General features: G+C 42.4%; 1 protein-coding gene across 13 annotated transcripts in view; it reads right to left on the reverse strand.

Annotated features, from left to right (window-relative positions):
- The window catches only part of TRIM2 (tripartite motif containing 2), an 88145-nt gene that overhangs the window by 32974 nt on the left and 34003 nt on the right, over window positions 1-21168 (reverse strand). For 7 of the 13 annotated variants that reach the window (XM_061373902.1, XM_061373893.1, XM_061373860.1 and 4 more), the window contains exons 2-3: window positions 5574-5755; window positions 2382-2619 (exon numbers count right to left, since the gene is read on the reverse strand). In XM_061373902.1, the coding sequence (XP_061229886.1) occupies window positions 2382-2619; window positions 5574-5707 (372 nt within the window). In that variant the 5' untranslated portion in view covers window positions 5708-5755. Of the gene's footprint in view, window positions 1-2381; window positions 2620-5573; window positions 5756-10244; window positions 10607-12636; window positions 12658-16849; window positions 16987-21168 lie in introns of those variants that run through there. The other 6 variants (XM_061373937.1, XM_061373930.1, XM_061373911.1 and 3 more) reach the window with 5 other exon arrangements.

The following is a 21168-nucleotide window of genomic DNA, read 5'->3' on the forward strand; positions in this document are numbered from 1 at the left end:
CAGTTTAACAAGAACATATATTTGTGCTTTGTGTTGGGTGCATATGAGGAAGCATTTGTTAATAGTTCAAGCACAGGAAACCATCTCTTTTGTTAAGATCCTACAAGCGAAGTTTCATTTTTTTGTAAGAATACACACAACAAAGATGCCACAACAGAGGATGAGAGATTGTGAGCAGAAGGAATAGGATACACACACATATGGAAAATATGAGTGATGGGAATAAGAGACCAACTGGAAGGGACAGTACATGGCCTGAGGAAGGCTAAGTAACAAGCAGAAAGGCATGAGAATGAGAAAGTATTGGCACATCATTTTCTATTTGATTTTAATCAGAGAGGCTTATATCCAGCATGGCTGGAAAGACTGAAAAAAGACATATTTAAATAGAAACTTATTTCCAGACTGATGCAAAGAAAATCTGGTAATATTTAGATGAAATATACTTAATGTAAATTTTTACCCTTGATAATACAAATACAATGGGTCTGGCCCTACCTCAAGTAATACATAAAAACTAAACAGAGAGCAGAATGACTGCTGGTTTTGCAAAGGCATTCTGCTTCAGCTACCAGCTCAATCCTCTTTCACTCTCTAAAGCCCCCAGCCAAGGTGCTAGCAGCCAGGCACTTGCCACACAGTGCCCTCATGTTGTGTACACATGAAGCCAGCAGAAATGTGTTTCCTCAGTCAGGTCTAATGTGCCCAGCACCTCGCCCTGCACACCCTGCCCTTCAGCCAGACCCACTGACCAGCCTCAAGCAGTTCTCTCCAAAGCTTATCTCAGCTCCTCCCATTGCAAGGACTAATGTGTGCACTTTAGCTCTTAATTTCCTAGCTCCACAAAGCTTTAAACTGGAGTCGCCCTCAGCCCATCCCCAACCCCCCCAGATACTTACTGAAGCAAGAAGATACTCCCAGCACACACTACTCAGCATCCTAAAGGGCATACTGTGTTTCAAGGCAAGGCAAGTACATGGGGTTTGGAGGACTTCTAAAAACACCTTTCCCTAGAAAGGAGTTCTCAGGGTGGTATAAGGTGTCATTTTTAATTGTAAGGAAACCAGTTCTTTCTAAGTACACCCAAAGAATGATCAGCTGAAAACGTAAAATGCAAACCAAGTAATATCTTCATTTTTATCATTTCCTGCATTTCACAATCAAATGATCCCTTTCACGATTGCTGTGTCAGAAAAGAACTGTGATTCATTTTAAGGACAGACAACAAAATGCAAATAAAAACTAGGAATGTATTAACCAGTAACCACTACACACACATAGGTATAGCACACAATTCAAAAGTTATACCAGTTATTCATTAATCAGAGTGTACAGCAAATCAGTTCTACAAGTCCATCTAATTCCAGCAGGTCAGTAAAGGTAAAAGAACTGAGCTGTTCCTTTATAAAAGTAATCACTAATTATCAGCTAAATTATTCCTATAAAACTGCTATACCTAAACTGAGTATCAAATAAAATAGTTCCCCGAAAGTTGTCTTAAAATACTAGCACGTATTTCTTGGCTTGCACGGAAGCACAGCATTCAGTTCATAACACAGCGTCACTCAGCTTTGCAATGCTGCCTACTTACACATTTGCATAAGCCTGGCTGTAAGACAGGAGCTCATATGCCTACCATGAAGCCACACAGGTTAACACTGAAAATTCTTAAGTAAGCAGAGTTAGAGCTGTTCTTGTAATCTAGGAACACTTACCCAGTTGGGAGCACTTGCCGCCGCATTCAGTGATCCGATTTGAGGGTGTATGTGGGAGGGATGCTGGGTGAAAAAAGTAGGTGGAGGAAAAAAAATAAAGCATCCTCCAAGAACCAATACGTGAGATGTACAAAACACTGCAGATAAAAACACTGCTCTCTGTTTCTAGCCTGCGCTGACCCAAATCATCCTGAGCCCTTTTACTTGGCTCCATGGTAATATGCTCACACAGCTTTTGGTACTGCCCCGGTGTGCAGTTCAGTTAAGCTTGTAAGGTCCCTGCCACATACTGACTAAACAAGCACATAGGCTTCCATGACAATAGTTGATTCTACAAGCAAAAGAGTTATGGAAACCCATCACATAGTGGCAAAAGCACAAGGTTTGGCACTTACAGGACAATAATTTTGACCAAATGTGCTAAAAGACAGTATCATCCAAGAGGACTGGTTAGATGAAATAATATCCTGACTACCTTAAAATGCTCCACTAAAAGTATCTGAGTTAATTGTAAGAATCACTTGTCTTTTGTTGGCATATTATAAATCAAAGAACTAGTGTGATTCCAATTCCCCCCTATCTTTTTAGAGCAAAATATCTATGACAAACCAGACCAGCCAGTACGTATCAGTACCTGTATACATCACAGGAGTTCATCTCACTTACATTTCCATCGTGATTGGGACAGGAGAGCGGTTTGCCTGCTGCAACAGCAGTGACAGTCTCCAAGATGGAGGAGTCTTCAATGCTGTTGTCTGGTGTTCGTTGCAGGACATCCATCAGGTTGGTGATAAAGAAGTTGTTCTGGAGTGCAGAAACCCCTTTCTCTGGCAGAATGGAGGTCTGGCGGCACACGGGGCAAGAAAGGGTTAAGCTATGGGCTGGAATGTAATTCTGTAAGCACCTATGGGAAAGGAGGTGGGAGAGAAAGGCAAAGTGTCATCAAAGAGGGAAAAAAACTCCTTTCAGTTGAAGAACTGGTCTGACCCCTACTTACAAAAGGAAAGGTACATCACCAGGCTTCAGAAGTAAAAGTGGTTACCATGGGTTTTTTTTCTTTTAAACCTTTTTCCTCTGTCACATGAGAAAAGGTTTATAAACTGGCATCCCTATAAGGGTTATGTGCCTGTCTTTGATATATCTATGCAGAGGGGTCTGCACTTCCGGACATAGCCTGCATCCTATTCACAGGCTAATAAGAATGATAGCCTACCAGATAAAGTCTGACAGACATGAAGTTACTGCATCAAGTATTTGAGCCTGTGTCTTTAACTGCCTAACCGGTGGTTGACCCTTGTCTTTCCAATAGAATCTCCTTCATTAACTTTTATTTGTGGGTTTAGTGTTTCAGAGCTCAAACCTGGTCCCAATGAAACTAATGGAAATTTTTCCATCTATTTCAACTAGGGAAGTTATTTGGCAGTTAGCCAGAATCAACAGAGCTGTCTTCATCACATAGAGAAGCACAGCCTAGGTTATCACAGTTTATGTTCAGGGGAGTTTTGGAGGAGATTCTTGTTTGTTTGTGTTTGATTTGAGTGTGTGTGTGGAGGGTTGTTGGGGGCTTTTTAGAAAAACTAAATTTCACAGAATATAAATCTGACACAGAAGTTCTGTGATCAACAACATGCAGCAGACTGGCCTAGGTAGGTGGCCTTGAAAAGTTAATGGCTGCTGGGCATGCAACATCCAACTGCAATTTGCAATTCAGTATAGTCCCATAAGCACAGGAAGCTTTGCAGAATGCAGTCCTTAATGGGAGCAGTGCTACACCACATTCCTTAAGAGATGTCAACCAAGAAAGTGTGACCTTGCACAGCTACACAGCTCTCACTCACTTTCAAGGGTTTTTCTTGCACCAGTCCTCCCATGGCAACTCTCCTTCTGACCCCCCAGTAAGGGCTCTATGAATGTAGAGCTTAGGCTTTGCACATCAGAAATACAGTGGAAGAGTTCTTCCAGCCTCTCTCCATAACCAGATCAGCATAAGAGGATTACAGTGAAAACCAGAAGCTGACCTTAGGATTTACACTGAACTGAAGTCAAGAAACTTAAGACATGGTGGTGAAAATTCTGACTTCCCTGACTTCAGTGGGAGTTTCAATGCTAACTTCAGTAAAGTCAGGGTTTCCTATCCTACAAAAGACCAGTTCATCTGACACACTCAGAGATCCACAATTTTTCCTGCACCCTGTGCGAAGTTCGATATGCACACCACAGTTCTAGGAAGTAGAAATCTCGTGAACTAAATGTTCACATGAAATATCATTTATTAAAATTCTCATGCCATTCAACATATAATCCAAAGAGTTGAATCACATCACTGGGTAAAGAATCACAGAATCACAGAATCCCAAGGGTTGGAAGGGATCAAAAGGTCATCTAGCCCAACCCCCCTGCAAGAGCAGGGTAAGCTAGAGTACATCACACAGGAACTTGTCCAGGCGGGCCTTGAATATCTCCAACGTAAGAGACTCCACAACCTCCCTGGGCAACCTGTCCCAGTGCTCTGTCACTCTCACAGTAAAGAAGTTTTTCCTTATGTTCACATGGAACCCCCTATGCTCCAGTTTACACCCATTGCCCGTTGTCCTATCACTGGGCATCACTGAAAAAACCTAGCTCCACCCTCCTGACTCCCACCCGTTACATATTTGTAAACATTGATGAGGTCACCCCTCAGTCTCCTCTTCTCCAAGCTAAAGAGACCCAGCTCCCTCAGCCTCTCCTCATAAGGGAGATGTTCCACTCCCTTAATCATCTTTGTGGCTCTGCGCTGACTCTTTCAAGCAATTCCCTGTCCTTCTTGAACTGAGGGCCCCAGAACTGGACACAATATTCCAGATGCACCCTCACCAAGGCAGAATAGAGGGGGAGGAGAACCTCTCTTGACCTACTAACCACACCCTTTCTAATACACCCTAGGATGCCATTGGCCTTCTTGGGCACAAAGGCACATTGCTGGCTCATGGTCATCCTCCTATCCACCAGCACCCCCAGGTCTCTTTCCCCTTCACTACTGTCCAGCAGGTTAACCCCCAACCTGTACTGGTACATGGGGTTGTTCTTCCCCAGATGCAAGACTCTACACTTGCCCTTGTTGAATTTCATCAAATTCCTCCCCACCCAACTCTTCAGCCTGTCCAGGTCTCACTGAATGGCAGCACAGCCTTCTGGTGTGTCAGCCACTCCTCCCAGTTTAGTGTCATCAGCAAACTCTAACAAATAATTCATCAGCTAACTTTTCTGCAGATACTGTATTTTCTCCAGCATTTGATGGATAATATAGTAATAACATTATCAATATGGATATTCAATTAATTTAGCTAAATACAGGAGGTGCCAGGTTTCTGGTTTATCACATCTCTTTTCTGAGCTTTTCCACTTCAGTCAACCAAGCTGCAGAATAATGAAGACATTTAATCACAGGTTATTAATAATGTATATATCATGTCTAACCCTTGGACATTAAATGATGGGATAATTAATTCTCTGCTTAATAAATCAACAAAGAAAGGGTTTTATTGTTTCTAATTATATTAATAAGGATAAATTTGAGGCCATTAATTTGAGGTCCAAATTCTGAATGCCAACACTTTTCACATGGTTGTAGCTGTATTCATTAGTTTCATTAGACTTACTTTTTATTTACCCTTCCGTAAAGGGAATATATTCCAAATATTCCACTGCCATCTCTTCTTCCTGCCTGCCACAAATAACAGTGTTTTTCCTCATCCCTGACTTTCCAACATTCCCGGACTTCATCATGCCTTGGTATGACCTTTACAAGTAAGTCCCCATCCATGTGCTTGTTGCACGACACAAAAACCTCATTACCAGCTTGAGGAAAGGACTTACCTCTCACAGAAAGTGTGCAGGCAGGGGAGTACTTTGGGGTTCTTGTAACGGTCCAGGCATATGCTGCAAATCAGAAACTGCTTGTCAATCTGGCGGACCACAGGACTTGGGATGTTGGAGCCTTCACTGGCCATCCTAGACCACTGACATATGCGTCCTGTTCCCTTCTACCCTGCACACTGCTGGAGTGGGGTGGGGAAAAGAAGAAAAGAAGAAAAATGGCTTGTAAACTCCATGAAATAACAAGATCAACAGCTAATTCACTGATGTTTCATCCTTGTGCAGGAATTCATATTTCCATCTAAAATCAAACCAGTGAAGAATTAAACTTCTAAAATGACTTATCACTGATGAGGACTTGTGAAGCATCCATATCTACAACATGTAACACCTCTGTTTGAGCAGGCATTCTGGAAAGGCATGTTACCTCTGGACTGATGGAGTTACAGGGCTGTATGGTCTAAAAAAAAATCCCATGATATAAATGTTCTTGCGCCAGTAGGTTCAGTCAGTGCTAACAAACATAGGATGTCTTACATCTACAGTACTGCTGGCAAAATAATTGGACTGGAACCGCACCAGGCAGTCAAAGGGCTCCATCACAGGCAGAGTGACGCAGCCTAACAATTTTTTCCCTTATCAGTGCTGGTGTTGCCAAAACTATGGCAGGTTTGGACTCCAGGAAGTCCCCCAAAAGGAACCTCCAGAACCAGCCAGCCTCTGGAAAGGGAGCTCTCAATTTCTGCATCAGCCATGCAGTTGAGGTAGGTGAAGATCCTCATGATATAAGAAACTGAGCAAAGAAGAGGCAACTAATAGGTGCCAAGAATCAGCAAAGGTAGGGTGAAGGATGCACGAAAGCTCATAAAAATAATTAATGCAAGAAAAATGCCATTCTAGGCAGAAAGAGTAGTAAGAATCATGTTTCTAGGACTCTTATTAATCCTGTCATACAATGCATGAAATAGAAGGGTAAGAAAAAAGTCTACTGACTGACAGAATTAAACTTACAGGTTAAGGAATGCCAGCAGGATTGGAACACCTAAGGCACAAGGAGAGAAAAACCTGAGTTTCTTTTCAGCTGGAGGTACAGATTCTAGCCCACAGAATTCAAACGTGGAAAGAGAAGACGGGAGGAAAAGGAAGGAAGCAATCTCAGGGAAAAGTAAACTTCCTGCTAAAATAGTTTAGGAAAATCTGCCAAGCAGAGGCAGTGCAGGGTGGGCCTGCAAGAACTCCTCTCCACCAGCATTTCTACTGGGCTGGAGCAAGCGCTTGTGTTGCAGCACTGAGTTCAGAGGCTCCTTTTCAGTGTGAGCAGTGCCCAGCTGGGCTCCACTGCAGGTACACTCCTAGGGAGGTAACTTCTTCCCTACACATTTTCTATCCCAGTTTTTAGTCATCCACTTCAGACAATTTGATATTTGGCTCAGGGGCAGTCGAGGCTTTCCAAGACGGAAATAAGGAGCCCTCTGCCTTGGTGCTGATCACCCTCATTCAAAGTCATTCAATTCAACAATGATTTGCATGCCCTGTAGCATTTTATTGGCAGCATTGCATCAGATCTTCTTCCTGTGCTGAATGCATGGCACACTAATCTGGCAGAGTTGAACTCATATTGTTCTTCCTGAGCTGTGTATTTTGCCATACAGGTATGGCTTACTTATTACATTGAGCAAGTGGCTATTTCTAGGATAATAAAAGTGAGTATGGATTAGGCTGTACTGAGTTCCTTGATAACAGGCTCCTCAGGAATCACCTCTGCGCTAGCACATAGAACAGCAGAAAGTTATTCACAGTTAAAAATACTCAACAGCAGTAACTGACATTTAATTCAAAGGAAAGCATTTATGGCTGGCCCTTTTGTTTCCTTTTTTTTTCCAAGAAGGGAAAATCTGCAAGGTTAAAAATTGCTATAATCCTTGTGAAATATCATGTTTGTTCACAATCTAAAAATGCACGATTTCAGGATTGAGCATTTGTTTCTTTTTTTTTTTCTTTTCATTTCTTCCTCCTACCTATTTAAACGCCATAAATAACACACAATAAACCTTAGGAGATCAACTGGGAATCTGTGTTACTTTTTAAAAGCTTGAGTTAAAAACGGCTTTACAAGCAGTGGAAATACAATATCTAGCTTTCACAAAAGGGAATAGAAAGAGCAGACTCTCAGACATGCACTAACGTATCCATGCATTTGGCAGCATAACACGTGGAGCTTCCCTGATGTCTTGCAAAAGAAGAGTCACTCCACCAGGGATGCAGCTGTGTTTGCTTCCCATACAGGTACAGATCGTACCCCCAGAAGTTAGGGGTGGGGACCAAACAAAGCAGGGAAGATAATCAGAAGCAGGAAGACTTCTTATCAGAAGCACAGTTTCCAAACTGGACACTGATACACTACGAACAGTGTAGATTTTTTGTTACAGACTAAGTACAGACTATTGAGAGAAAAAGCCTCTACTTATATGAAAGAACAGGTCTGCAGTGAGTGCTGCCTGTCATTTAACAGAAGAAAATTCTCTAGCAACCAGGTATTTTCTGTGATTTCATCTTGCTGCTATCAAGTGCAGCTACACCAGCAAATAGTGTTTACAGAAGGAAAACTCCTGCTGCCTGAAAAATGTCATATTCATTTAATCTGATCTTCACCTTGGCTTTTTGCATTCCCCCAATCTCATTGCAAAATCAGGTGATTCTTGGTGTTTCATACACAAGGTTCATGCCAGCCACTTTGATTTCCAAATGTTCACACTTTAAGCTTTGTCAGTGGAGGAAATCATTAACAATTCAGAAGTAAGTGCTTGCAACATCTGATGTTTTGTCTGGAACACAGCAGGCCATGACTGTCATTTATCCCCTGTGCTCACATAAATCAGGCTCAAAACATGCACCTGGAAACAGAGTTCCATCAACATATTTCAAGCTGTACCACTACCTGGTACAACGTCTTTCACAGGTGATTCATACTAGAAAGTGTTTTGAGTATGGGATTTTCAGGATTCTGCAGCCTCCCTGAGCCAACTCCACCTTTGATGCAAGTGATGTACCTACACGAGGATGATTTTACCCGCTGACTCAATGAAAGAACTGTACAATAAAAGAGTATTGGAGGAAAAGCTCCAGATTTTACATGATGCTTTCATCATCTAAATCAGAATACTGTATTCTGAATTTCACCAAAGACAGTATTCTGACTTACTGCAGTGCTCACAGCAGTTCCTCGAAACCCAAGTTTCAGATGTATTATCAGCGGGAGATTTTGCAGAGTAACACTAGTTTCACAAAAAAAAACTCATTCTTTTTTGTAGCAGCATCCTGAGCTTGGAAACTGCCAGAGCTCTTTTGGATGCTCATCCTGCCTCACAATCTAATAAAGAACAGATGAAGCATGAGCTCTGAAACCAAGTCTAAGAATCCATTCTCTGTACGGTTAACACTTCATAATTTAAGCATGCAAAGTCAAAGGTTTATGAAACATTGCACCAAACAAGACATAAACCCTCACCCATTTATCTATAAGAAGCACACACTGGAAACCCAGTTCACGTGTGCTAAATCAAGCGCATAAAGGGTTCTGAAACGTGTACCCTTTGTTACCTCTTTAAGGCTCAAGGACTGTTATCTTTTCAGCCACCTGAAACATAACACTTCTTTTCTTTCAGCTTGGAGATACAACTATCAATTTTCATTCACAATATACCGCACAGCAAAGAAAGGAGAACACAATGGCTCTCTAAGCGAGTGGAAAGCCTTGCCTTGTTATGCATGCATGCCTTCAGGAACCAAAGTCAGGGTGCGGCCCCACCCATATGAAAAGAACTTCCTATAGCATTAGAAAAGGAAAAGATCCACATTAGGGGACAGCAAATAACAGTTCAACAAGAGCTGTTTCAGATAGAGCCATGTAATAGGAAGGTGCACACTTCCCACAGGTAGGAAGCTCTGTAATTTCCCAACAGTTATTGAATTCTCTATTAGTTTCTGTGGCGCAGCCAACAAAAAGACATTGGAAAACTTAAACCTGTCTGTTCAATTCCAGGATTTATTCCTAAAAGTGCAGAATTCTCTGTTGCTGATACACTGCCATCACTGAACTCCACCCAGCCAGAGCTGCAACTAGCCTGAAAGTACAGCCTGAGGAGAACAAATTGCTTGCAGCTTGTTCATCCTCTTCTTATCAGTGGTATTCACAACCTAGAGGGTCTATTCATGTATTATAAATGAATAGGTTTCCAATGGCAACGTTTCCAAAGGAACGGTTAGGCCTCAAGAGCTGTAAGAAAGGGTGGGGAACCTCGATATTGTTGCTCCAAGGAATGGGGGAGCTGAGGTTTAAAAGTCCTTAAAACAGATACATCATGTGTCCAGACTCTTTAGGAATAAAGAACAGATTCTAACACCAGCCCCAAAATCAGCCAACACACCAAGCAAATTAATAATCATAACCTCCACACAGTCCACTTGTGTAAAAGGCTTGATAAGCTAAATTTTCATTCCTTTCTCTCCCACTCTTGCCATCAGCTGGGTGCCCTGTTTAAAACACAGCAACCCTCTTCATTCTTACAGCATGCAGAAGCATAATGAACGATTGGTGGCCCAAACAGAAGGAGCAACGCAGCAGCAGCCACCAGGAATAACTGAGAGAACTTGAGCATTATTTAGACCTACCCATCTTTGCAGAAAAATAGCTTAATCAGTGCAGTGCTGAGGATAAAATCCTTGCAGGGACGGAGCTGCAGTTCCGCAGTAATCCAAACGAACAAACCATCATCTGTCAATAGTGCAAGCCTCACGCGTAAAACTGTCTCAGACTCCCTATCACAGCACGGTCATTATTAGATGCATGACAGATTTTGTGCTCTAAGGAATGACGCTCCATTCCACGGAGAGGACAGGTGGAAAGAAAAATGGAAGAACAAGAGGAGGCCCAGAGAAGTCGTCATGAATATTTTTTTTCCCCCGGGTCATTTACAAGGGGGAGACCCCTTCGGGATTCAAACCAATCAATCTTTATTTAGCACATCGTTTTCTCACTCAGCCTGTGTAGAAAGACTGCAGCAAATGGTGCAAGGGATTGTGGGATAGGGATGCAGCAGAGAGCTGCGACGAGATTCGCTGGGTGGGTTTTTTCCCTCCCTACTCAGCAATCAGCTGTTTCAAGGCTCCGCGCAGGGCCATTGAATTTGGTCACCAGAATGTTATTACAGGATTAGCAGGCAGGCACGGCTACCGCTGTGCATCTGGCATCTCAATGCCGCTAAGAAATACATATGCAAATATTACTCGGGAATCGGAAAAAGGATTTAACTCTGAAGGGGAGAGTAAATATTACGTAACGCCCATTACCAGGAGTCGCCACAGATGAAACGAAAGCACTTTCGTTTGTGAAGGAGACAAAGTTTTACACCCAACAATGCCACCTTGATTTTGCCAGGATTCAAAGTATTTCTCAGGATATAATTCTTCCCTGCCTCAACCTCCATCAACAAAAGACCCCCACAAGCACTCTCTGTGTCGCCAGATGTTTAAAGAAGCAGCAAAGGACCTCTTCAGAAAGCTGTGCTACTGACACACAAACCATCAGCAGTTTCTTCTACTACAGAGTTGCGTATTTGACCTGACTCAGACTCAAGTCAAATACTTAAGGCAGCAATTAGTAAACTCATATTCAAGGGACGTGAAAATCAGAGCTAACAGTCAGCCCAACTGTTGTACAAACATTAATGCAAAGGTGTATTCTCTTAGTTAATCTATTTACTTGTTTAAATTTAAAAAAAGAAAAAAGTAAAATCACAGATCAATTCAGATTTAACTAGGCTATTACCAAAAGAAATTCAGTGTCTGGTATTCTTCAGCTATGCAGAGAAGGTTGTTAAAAAGATGCTTGTGAATACGCAGACACTGCTGAAGTAAAGCAACATAGAATCAGCTTTGTCTTCCAGTATAACAGCTGGTGGGTTTTGCAGACTAGGTAGTATTTGCATCTCTAAATATAGTGTATCTTTTCTTTTGAAAGAGCAAATCATATGCAAGTATTTCAGCTAACTGAGGCTAACAAAGCTTCCCACAAATAAAAGGACACAAAGGTCCATTTGCATCAAGAACAAAAAATGTGGGATTTAAACACTGTCTGTGCTACTCTGACTTAATTAGGACAGATATTGTTATTTCAGAAGTTTAAAATGTTGTCCTAAGCTTTTCAAGCACAGTTTCCAAAACAGAATGAATTTATTCAATTCTTGCACCAATGAGGTAAATAGTATTAATGATCATTTAGCATGGCTGAAGAGTAACCTAAATTCCTGTTAAAAATACAGATTCCTCACACATCATTTACTTGTCACTTGGCAATCATTTACCAGATCTGTTTTATGCATCAGGCAGATCCAGCCTGGTTTCCCTGGGTAATGCCCACAGGGTAAAAGCATGTTGTAATCCAGTTTATAACCTGAAATGAAACATCAGGCAGCGTGTGTGTATGTGTTAGGAGTTTGGGTGCCTGTGCCAAAATACTGCTCCTCTGATTCCCTCAACATGTGCTAACTCTGTCAAAGAGAGAGAACAAAGTACGTTTCGTTTTAGCTCCAACATTCAGCAGGTCAGAAGAAACAGGCATCTGCACAGCAGGGTTCACAGTTTCAAAAGGAGGGCAGAGATTTCAGGCACATTTTGGGAGGGGTGGGTTTTTATGTTTCTTGGGGTTTTTTCTGCTTTCTTTTTAAGCTGCCTAGACCCCCCATTGCAAACAGCAAGCCACATACTTCACTCCCACAAGGAGATCCAAGGCCTTTTGTTTTCGCCACCAGAACACTGACACACATAAAACAAAAATCAAGAGGGAAAATTCAGGAGTGTCCCCCACCCACCCCGAACCGAAGTGAAAACTCTCAGACTGAAGCATACAGGCACCACATAGCTGCTTGCTTTCCTTGCTCATTTCAAGCATCAAATTTACATACACTAAAACAGAATGACAAGTATTGCTCAAATTACTATTTCCATTTACAATCAGGAGTGAGGGCTGCATACCCCTCAGATCAGAACCGATCCCATCACATACCTCATGGCCAAAGGAGACTGGAGGAGCCACAGCTGCAGGCACTCTCACAGAGGTCTACACCTCCAAATGAGAGATTGCTTCGAAGTGCAATTCTCTTACAATTAACTCTGAGAAACTGCCTGCTGACAGAGAGCTGATATTCTGCAAATAATCCTGCTGCTTCAGCAAAACAAAAATGTGGTACTGTGGCAAGGAAAATAAGACAAAAGTCTTAGAATTTCCCTTGTGATTTTTGCTCTTACATGTTGAATGTTGATCTATGGTTTTCTTGTCCCTAGTGAAGAGGAAATGGATTTGTAGCTGAGCGAACAGTTGTGTACTTTACCCCCATAGCAGTTAATACCAGCCTGTTTCAAATAGGTTTATTGTATGTGTATGTCTTTGGAGCTGGGAGTGGGGGTTGTTGTTATGTGTTTGGTTTTGGGTTTGTGGTTTGTTTTGTCTTTTTGTTTTAAAAAGAACAGGCTACTTTCCCTCAGAGATCTGCTGCACTCATGTTGCTGTGAGGTGTTCCTGCCCATGGCGGGGGGTTGGAACTAGATGACCTTAAGGTCCCTATCAACCCAAACCATTCTATGATTCTATGATTTACCTGCATCACTGCTGACCTGTGAATAAAGTTCAGGAGAAGAAAATACATAGCACATGCCATCTTCATAGTGTCATGGAAGAGTGAATATCATGGGGTTTGAAAACATTATTCCTTTCCCTGTTCCAAACACAACCTCCGTTCATATTCTTAGGGAGCCCATTAATAGTAAGTTACTAAAAAACCCCAGATCTAATTTACAGACTATAGGAAGATAGATACTGGTATAACCTTCCTAACATTAAATAAGTCATCCAAACATGCCAGGTTAAAATTAATGGTCTGCACCGAAGCCTGTACTCTAAATTGACTGAAGGGAGAGTAGTTTAACTCAGTCTATAGGAAAGAGATTGTAAGATCAGCAGAAAAAAATAATATTGGGTTGACCCAGACTAAATGGCCAGCTAATAGAGTCCTGGCAATTAAGGCTGACTGGAAAACAAGAGGTGTGAGAGACCAGAAATTAATTACCCAAAGCTGACATGCTGTGAACGAGGGCTAGTTTGGGAACACGAATATAGGAAAGGATGGGCTGTTACAGCCATCTCCCAGTTCCAACGTCCTTAATTTGACCGTGGCGCCAGGAAAGCACGTGGGTTGAAAACACCAAGCTCTGTCATTGTGGGACCGTGCCCACACCAGGAATTAAGGGGCCTTTGTCATCCTCATGAGACAGCAGCAGTGGAGGCACCTTTACCTTTCTTTACCCATGCAGACGCAGCAGTTCCCACAGAGCAAGAGCAGCTTCCAGCCCCAACTCCACAGTCTCCAATAGCCCAGGCTATAGCTCACGTGGCCTGGGAAGAGCCACAGCTTCCTCCCACTGTGGGTTTGTAGCTAGAGGGCACGTCTGCCCCAAATGGAACTCTGCTAGGTCCTGGTTCCTCCCCACCAGCCACAGCCTGCAGCCAGAATCCCTATCCCATGTTGTGATTCAGTGGAGCAGATGCTCTTCGCTGAAGCTTGTGACCCAACACATGGCTTGTCATAGCGTGAGAGGCAAAGAACTTGAAAGGTTTGCCTAGGATAAAATGCTGGGCTGCTGGAGACCTTCCCAGCGCCCCCAGCACACATCCTCCTATGTCTTTGCCACCTTATTCTATTTCCTTCTACCTTCTGCTTACACCTAGTTTAGCTTGCCAAGGTGCAGCTTTTCTAGCACAACTGCAGCGCAGCTGGGACAGCCTGGCCTCCTGGCTCAGCCAGCCCAAGCTTGGCTGCAGTGACTGCATTCCCTGCCTGTATCCAGCACTGATGTCGCAAGCCAGGCAGCACCAAACACCAACCGCTTTTCTCCCCTCTGTGTTACTTTTTCTCTTTCCCCTTTTGGGTATTTGCCATTGAGGTTGCAGGGCCAGGCACTACGGACACCAGAAACAACCTCTGGTGACTGCATTCTGGCATTTCTTCTGTGCAGCAATGGGCTCACCCTCAGTATCAGTCAGATTCTGATGTCACGAACAAGGTTTCTTCAAAAAGCTTTCAACTGCTAAAGGCAGGATTAACAGGAAAAGAAGCCACTGCTATAAATGAAAGCCTTGCTTAATAGTTTTACATATTTAATGCTTTGTTGCTTTTTCCTCCTTCCTTTCCTTAGTCTGTAATCAAAGCTTATAACAGGATGAACACCTGAAATATAGGGGTGGGCCTCGTAAGACATCGACATACTAATGCTTTATATTCTTGTAGAGGAGGAAAGGGTTATGAGTGGAATTTAATACACCCTTTTCTTCTCTTTCCCCATCCCCACAGCTTCTGCCTGTCTCTCCAGAATCCCTTCACCACCCTTTGGTGGTGTGATAGTACTGCTTCCATCCCCACAAACCCCACCTCCTAGCTGTCTAGTCCTTGGACACAGAGAGGATCTGCTGGCGGCTGCCCTACACACACTAAGAGATGAGACTGGGAAGTTAGAGCTTGTATGGTCACACAGTCATCACTCAACTGAGATATGATACCTAGGTCAAGACTGTTTGTCTGCCTGAGGTTTTCAGGACCTCATCTTGGGTCAGGACCTTGCACAATAAATTCCGCCGCATTTGGAGGACACTGGATTTACTGCATGTGCAAGGGCAATTTGAATGCTTGCAGTGGAAGTCCATGAATCCCCAGCTAAATGGCCACCATTCTCACAAATGAAGTTTCAGAGAAAGGGGGTAGGAAATGAGGGGGAAAGGGCGTGCTGAGGGAAATGACAGTATTAAATCATCACATATCAGGTTAAATGACAGCCTCAGAGCTGTCATTTAGGGCCCTTTCCATGTTTAATAAAATGACATATTCTCAGGTGAGCTATTAAAATCTGCAGTGCGGTAGGTCCAAGTAATTATTTCAGGGGCTAGATGTTGTACAAGCCCAAGTACAAGGATCTAAAATCGTATACTTGCCATCCAAAGCAGCGAGTCAGAGCATCTATAGTGAAAAGCCCCCTACCCTGGTTAAGTACCAGGTGCTGTTAACATCACCCTTACAATGTACATTTTTGACTCCCTGGGCCTACCTGTTTTGCTAACACTGACAGGTCTCTGTTCAGCCTTTATAAGCACACAGGCTCAAATAAAGCCAAGCTGAACTGACAAATAATTAAAACTGCACATCAAATCACTGCTGCTTCTATAAACATCTGCTCTGAAATGCTACTTGAAATAAAATTGCTCCATGGAGACTTGATACTAATCACTGTTAACCCCTCCAAGCACAGGATAACAAGCAGTACAGACAAAAAGCAGAAGATTGAGCAGGAATCTATTTGGAAAGATGTCCCTGGCCTTTCGTAGGTATGTTAGGAATATATAAGGTATATTTTAAAATGCTATAGGCATCTTCTTCAGAGTTGCTCAGCAATGGCAAGAAAAATAGAGGCAAGTAATAAATGCCTAGTGCTTTTGGGACTGAATTGTGCTGTGAAGGCTGAACTGCTCAGAGACCATCCTCTTCAGTTGTTCCTGACACACACCTCTGGATCTGCCCCGCACTGCATCTCCACTTGATCTTACAGTTCCACAATTCTCCCTTTAGGAGAGGTGATACACATTGGGTACTGGAGCTTAGTCATATAATCTCTATTGATCACTGCAAAGTTTAAGTTCATCTGCTTCTGTTTCCATTTACTTCAGTAGGATTTTGTTGAAGTAGCACAAAGTTTAAGTCAGCAAGGGAGAAGGCAGCACCCAGCAATCACCACATACCATGGAACTTCTTCACCAAATTAACTTAGAGGCTGACAGCCCTTTAGAATTGTTTTCTAGCAGCCTTCACAACCCCGCTTCCCAGCAGATACAGCATGTGGAAAGTCAATCGGGAGAAAAAAATAGGTGTTTCACAGCAAGAAACAGAAGGCAGAATAAAAGCGTCAAAACAGCAAACAATGGAGGCAGAAGACAAAGGAACTCACATCTTAGTGCACAGCACACAGCAGAGAGGGTGCCTGAGCAGGTAAGGTTTCTGCCACAAAAAAAAAACTTGGGATAGAAATTAAGAAGGAGAGGGAAGGAATAGCCACTCTCCAGTCTGTAAGCAGGCTGAATTCAGGCTCTCATCCTCTGCAGCAACTTCCATTGTTTAGAAGATGAAATACTGGTTGCTGCACCTCCATATTTACCTTGGCTTGTGTACAGTACCCACCTCATTTTCTTGCCCAGAGCACAGCAGCGATGTTACCTTCTCTCTGCTAAGTCTTCTGAACAGATAGGTCTTTCAAAAACACAGCAGTATATCTAAATATTTATATTGTCCTTGGGTTCAGCAAAAACCTTGCTCAAGCATAAAGCGGCAGGCAGCAGTTTACCCAGGCAGGCTCTATGTTGGCAAGAATGCAACACTGAACTTTCACAGCAAGTAGGCAAACACGTAGCTGCATACAGCAGGTAGCCTGGCAGCACCAGCAATAGTGAGAAGCAATGTCAGAACAACCTTGGCAAAAGAAGCTCTGTGGGTTTTAACAATGCTTGTAGGCACAGGAGCTGAACTGATCAAACAACAGTAACAAAAAGCCACCTACAGCTCCTGCAGGGTGCTCCAAGCACACAGAGCCTGAGCATGCAGGCTGCAATGCCCCGTCCTCTTCTGCACTCACAGGGTCACTGCATTTGACTTAGCAGGAGTCAGGTCCAGTAGTTCAAAGCTTGGAAACACCCCATGGCTGAACTTCACCCAGTAAACACGTCTTTCCAGTCCTTAGCAAGGACAACCGTTTGCTGATTGCATGCCAGCACTCCTATTTAAAGAACTGTTGTTATGGGAAAAAGCCGAAACCTTTCTACAGCAGCGAGGAAGCATTCCTCGTATCTCATGCCTTATCTGCAAAATGCATCAATTCCCAGTATGTGTTTCCACTGCAGAGTTTCACTTCAGCCACAGTCAGATGCAGTTATCTGACTCCAAAACCACCATATCCCTGAGCAGGCAGGCAGTCTAGTGACCCTCTCTCAGAGCCTACCAAGCAGATGCTCTGACTCAGACCAGGTTTTCCTCAAGCCTCTTCCTTGAGGGACAAAGTTTTATACCTGACACAAGCTGGAAAGAGCAGCAGTAGTAAAAGGTGTCCACTTTTATCCTTCATCTCCAAAAATAACTCTCCTAAGCTTTCTGTTAGACATCTCTTCCAGGTTCTCAGCACAAGCAGGTTCAATGCCTGATGCCCAAGAGGCATTGACAGGCTATTTGTAAGAGAATGCCCAGGACTGATGTAGGTCAGACTTCTGTGAAAATTACATTCTCAGAAGACCCTCATACATAACTGTCTGCATGAATATCCATCTTTTTAACTGACATCACAACTTATAAAGCAGAAGCTATTGAAAGAGGAGGCAAGTAGAGCCACTTAAATGACACAGTTTAAAGACTCTCCCAAGCTGAACTGGGGTACACGGTACATTCATTTCTGTATAAAAACACATCCATTTGACTTTACAGTAGAACAAACACATTTTTAGGTACATGAAAATCAAATTAGGAAACAGTCTAGGAAACAATAACCATGTGAATGCAGCTATCTTTTTAAATAAAAAACAAGCACTTGGAAAAAACACTGGCATCAGGATAGCTAAGAACAAAATTGTCTTAAACCAGCCACATTATCATTCAGATTGTGACAGCACCTGGAAATATATTCCAAGTGCCAGAATCCCACTGTGATAGGCACCAGCTACACAGAACACAGATCCTGTGCAAGCATAGGCAGCCGATGTCTCAGCGCCTCACACAATTCAGCTATCACCTTTTAACCATAACTGTGAAACAAAGTACATTTCTACACTAGGAAATAAATTGTCATAGCCAGCCATTAATTTGGATAACAACTATTTTTGTAAAGAAAGAGGTGCAAGATGGTGGCTTATTTAGCCTGAATCTTCTGCAGGCAGAGAACAGGAGCAGATCTCAGAATCCTCCTCCTTTTGCAAACTCTATGAGCAGATACAAGAACTACCTGACACTTTAGAAGTTGTTGCGATGACTGCAACAAGATGTACCATGTTGTTACTGATACAGGTTATATGAGTAAATGATAAAACCCATCTGAGGTGTATGTAAAGAAACCAGGTCTGGGCATTGCTGTTAAAAGTAATTGAGAAATCCTAGCAGAAAACCTGCCTGCTACAAGCGGGACATACAGAGTCTGCACTATCTCAGGTACTGAATTACTTCTCTTCAGATGCCACAGTGAGGGGCTGTTAGGATGTGTTCCACATAAGTCAAATGCTTTTGAAAGCCTGATGAAGCAGCATTCACTAGGGTTTTTGTAGGTGGAGCATGCTGTATTCTGAGTTAAATTTTATTCACAATTTAGACCTATTGCTTTTTACTCTTCCTATTTATTGTCCACAGATGTGCTGGATATTGTGATACTCCTGTGAGCTGTGAAACCCATTGCCCCAGGATGCTACTGTTGTTAATATTTCACAGGCATTCCAGAAAGAAGTACAAATTCATGGTGGATAAACTGATTAAAGATTTTAAAACACAAAGACACTGCCTCTACCAGAAGCAGAACTGGAAGCACAAATCACTGAATATGAAAGAGCATTCTGGAGAGTACCATGGTATGTGTGATCTATTCAGATGTCCTTCTGTAGGCATTCACCGTCAGCCACCATCCAAATTATAAGGCTAGGCTAGATTTACTTTTAATTATGTCCAGACAAGCCTTCAAAATACTCAGTGTAGACACCACAAAGGCTGTCATAATAACCACTCCCTTTTGGCATAGTTAAGGGACATTGATGGCTCCACAGGGCTGTTTTTCTCACTTGGCAGAGCCCTGCCATTCAGGGATGTCAGGTGAAATGAATCCAGCACACAGCTACCTTAATACACTACTCTTGCACGAAAAATGCCACTTTAGCAGTTACACCCATTTCTAAGTAATACAAACAAGACACACAACAATGAATGGAAATTGACTAGTCATCACCCCAAGCAGAGAACCCTTTCATAGTGAATACAGTACTAACCTAGCATGTCTCCCCACTACCTCCTACCTTTTCAAATTTACTTTATCTTCATGAAGAAAAAAAAAAAGGAAACTTTTAGAGGTATTTCCATAAGAGTGACATTTGTCTTGTTTCTTTACAGAGGTACTCTGTATTATTCTAAAAGCAATGCCATAGAGCTTGGGGAAATCATGCCTTGATCACTGTCTTGGTTCTCCTCATTTAAAAGTTGTCCATCTTCCTCAACAGAGGTCCCTCCAGAAGGTGCACACCTTCCAAGCAGGCCTTCTGCAAGAGAACATCCCAGAGGGAAACCGATGGCTGTTCAGAGGGTAAATGGCACCATTCGGGAGCTCAGATGAAGATCCATACCAAAAAATTAAATATGGGAAGAAGCTCTCCTGCTCTTCTACTTACTTGTATTCAAAACTATGCAATGTGTCAGCTGCTGATAAGACAAAGAAATTGTGGACTTTGCAAGCACAGGAAAATGGAACTGCTCATTTTTTGGGAATTCACCTTCTTTTATGGGAACATTTTTGCATGCACTAGTCTGGTCTGGGGGTTTTAATCATTATTTTACTTTTTCTAGGAGGGGCTAGTAAAAAAGTTAATGAGAATGAGGAAGCTAAGGGATGAGGGTTTACTATGCCTACACCGAACATGTAGCACAGTTCTCATAGAAGTCCTCTGTTACATACTGTCTTCTGTTTCCAGTGTAATAAAAGATTGCACTTGTCTCCACAGAGATTTTAAGTAAAGCATTACATTTGTGAATGAATGGAAAATTATTCCTCTTTAATTAGTAATGAAGTATCTCAGAGCATGTTTTTATTTCACAATCAAAATTTATTTCCAACTATTTTGGATGAAAACAAAAAAAAACACCCCCGCATATTTGAGAAATAGCATGAAATCTTCATGCTGCAACACTTAATTTTCTCTTTCTTATAAAATGTTTCTGAACTGAGATGCAGAAAGATCAGTTGTTCCCAAGACTACACAGAGCAGATTAAGAGTAGTAAACAGGTAAGAGAAGAGCCTGTTTTCTGTGGAGTGTCCAGCAAGCCTTTTTAGTACATTGGGAAGACCACACATTAACTCCTAACATAGTATTGTCTCAGAGTAACACTCAGAACAAAAAAACCTTACATGATACGAAATCAAGCTATGGCTCTACCTGACTTTTGGGTCCTAGAATTCCTAAACTCAGTACAATGCAATTAAAAAGCTTATCATGTGGGAGTTAATCCCTGAAGGTTTATATTAACAATTCCACCAATACAGGGATTTGGGGAGTAAAGTTGTAGAAGGGTATTAAGTGAATACCATTTCCTCACTGGAAAAGGAAGCAAAAAAGATACTGTGCAAATGCAGACAAACTGTGGCAGTTTTCTCTCTTCAACAGTTTATGTATGCTGCAAAAGGCCTGTTCCTCAGCCCGCATTTATCATTCCTAGGGGTTATTTTACATCCTGAGGAATTTGTAAGCAGGCTGATTCACAGTGTTTA

This window comes from Neopsephotus bourkii, unplaced genomic scaffold, assembly GCF_033783945.1.
Source record: "Neopsephotus bourkii isolate Nb327-2 ecotype Australia unplaced genomic scaffold, CSIRO-AGI_Nbou_v1 NB_168, whole genome shotgun sequence".
In the NCBI taxonomy this organism is placed as follows: domain Eukaryota; kingdom Metazoa; phylum Chordata; class Aves; order Psittaciformes; family Psittacidae; genus Neopsephotus; species Neopsephotus bourkii.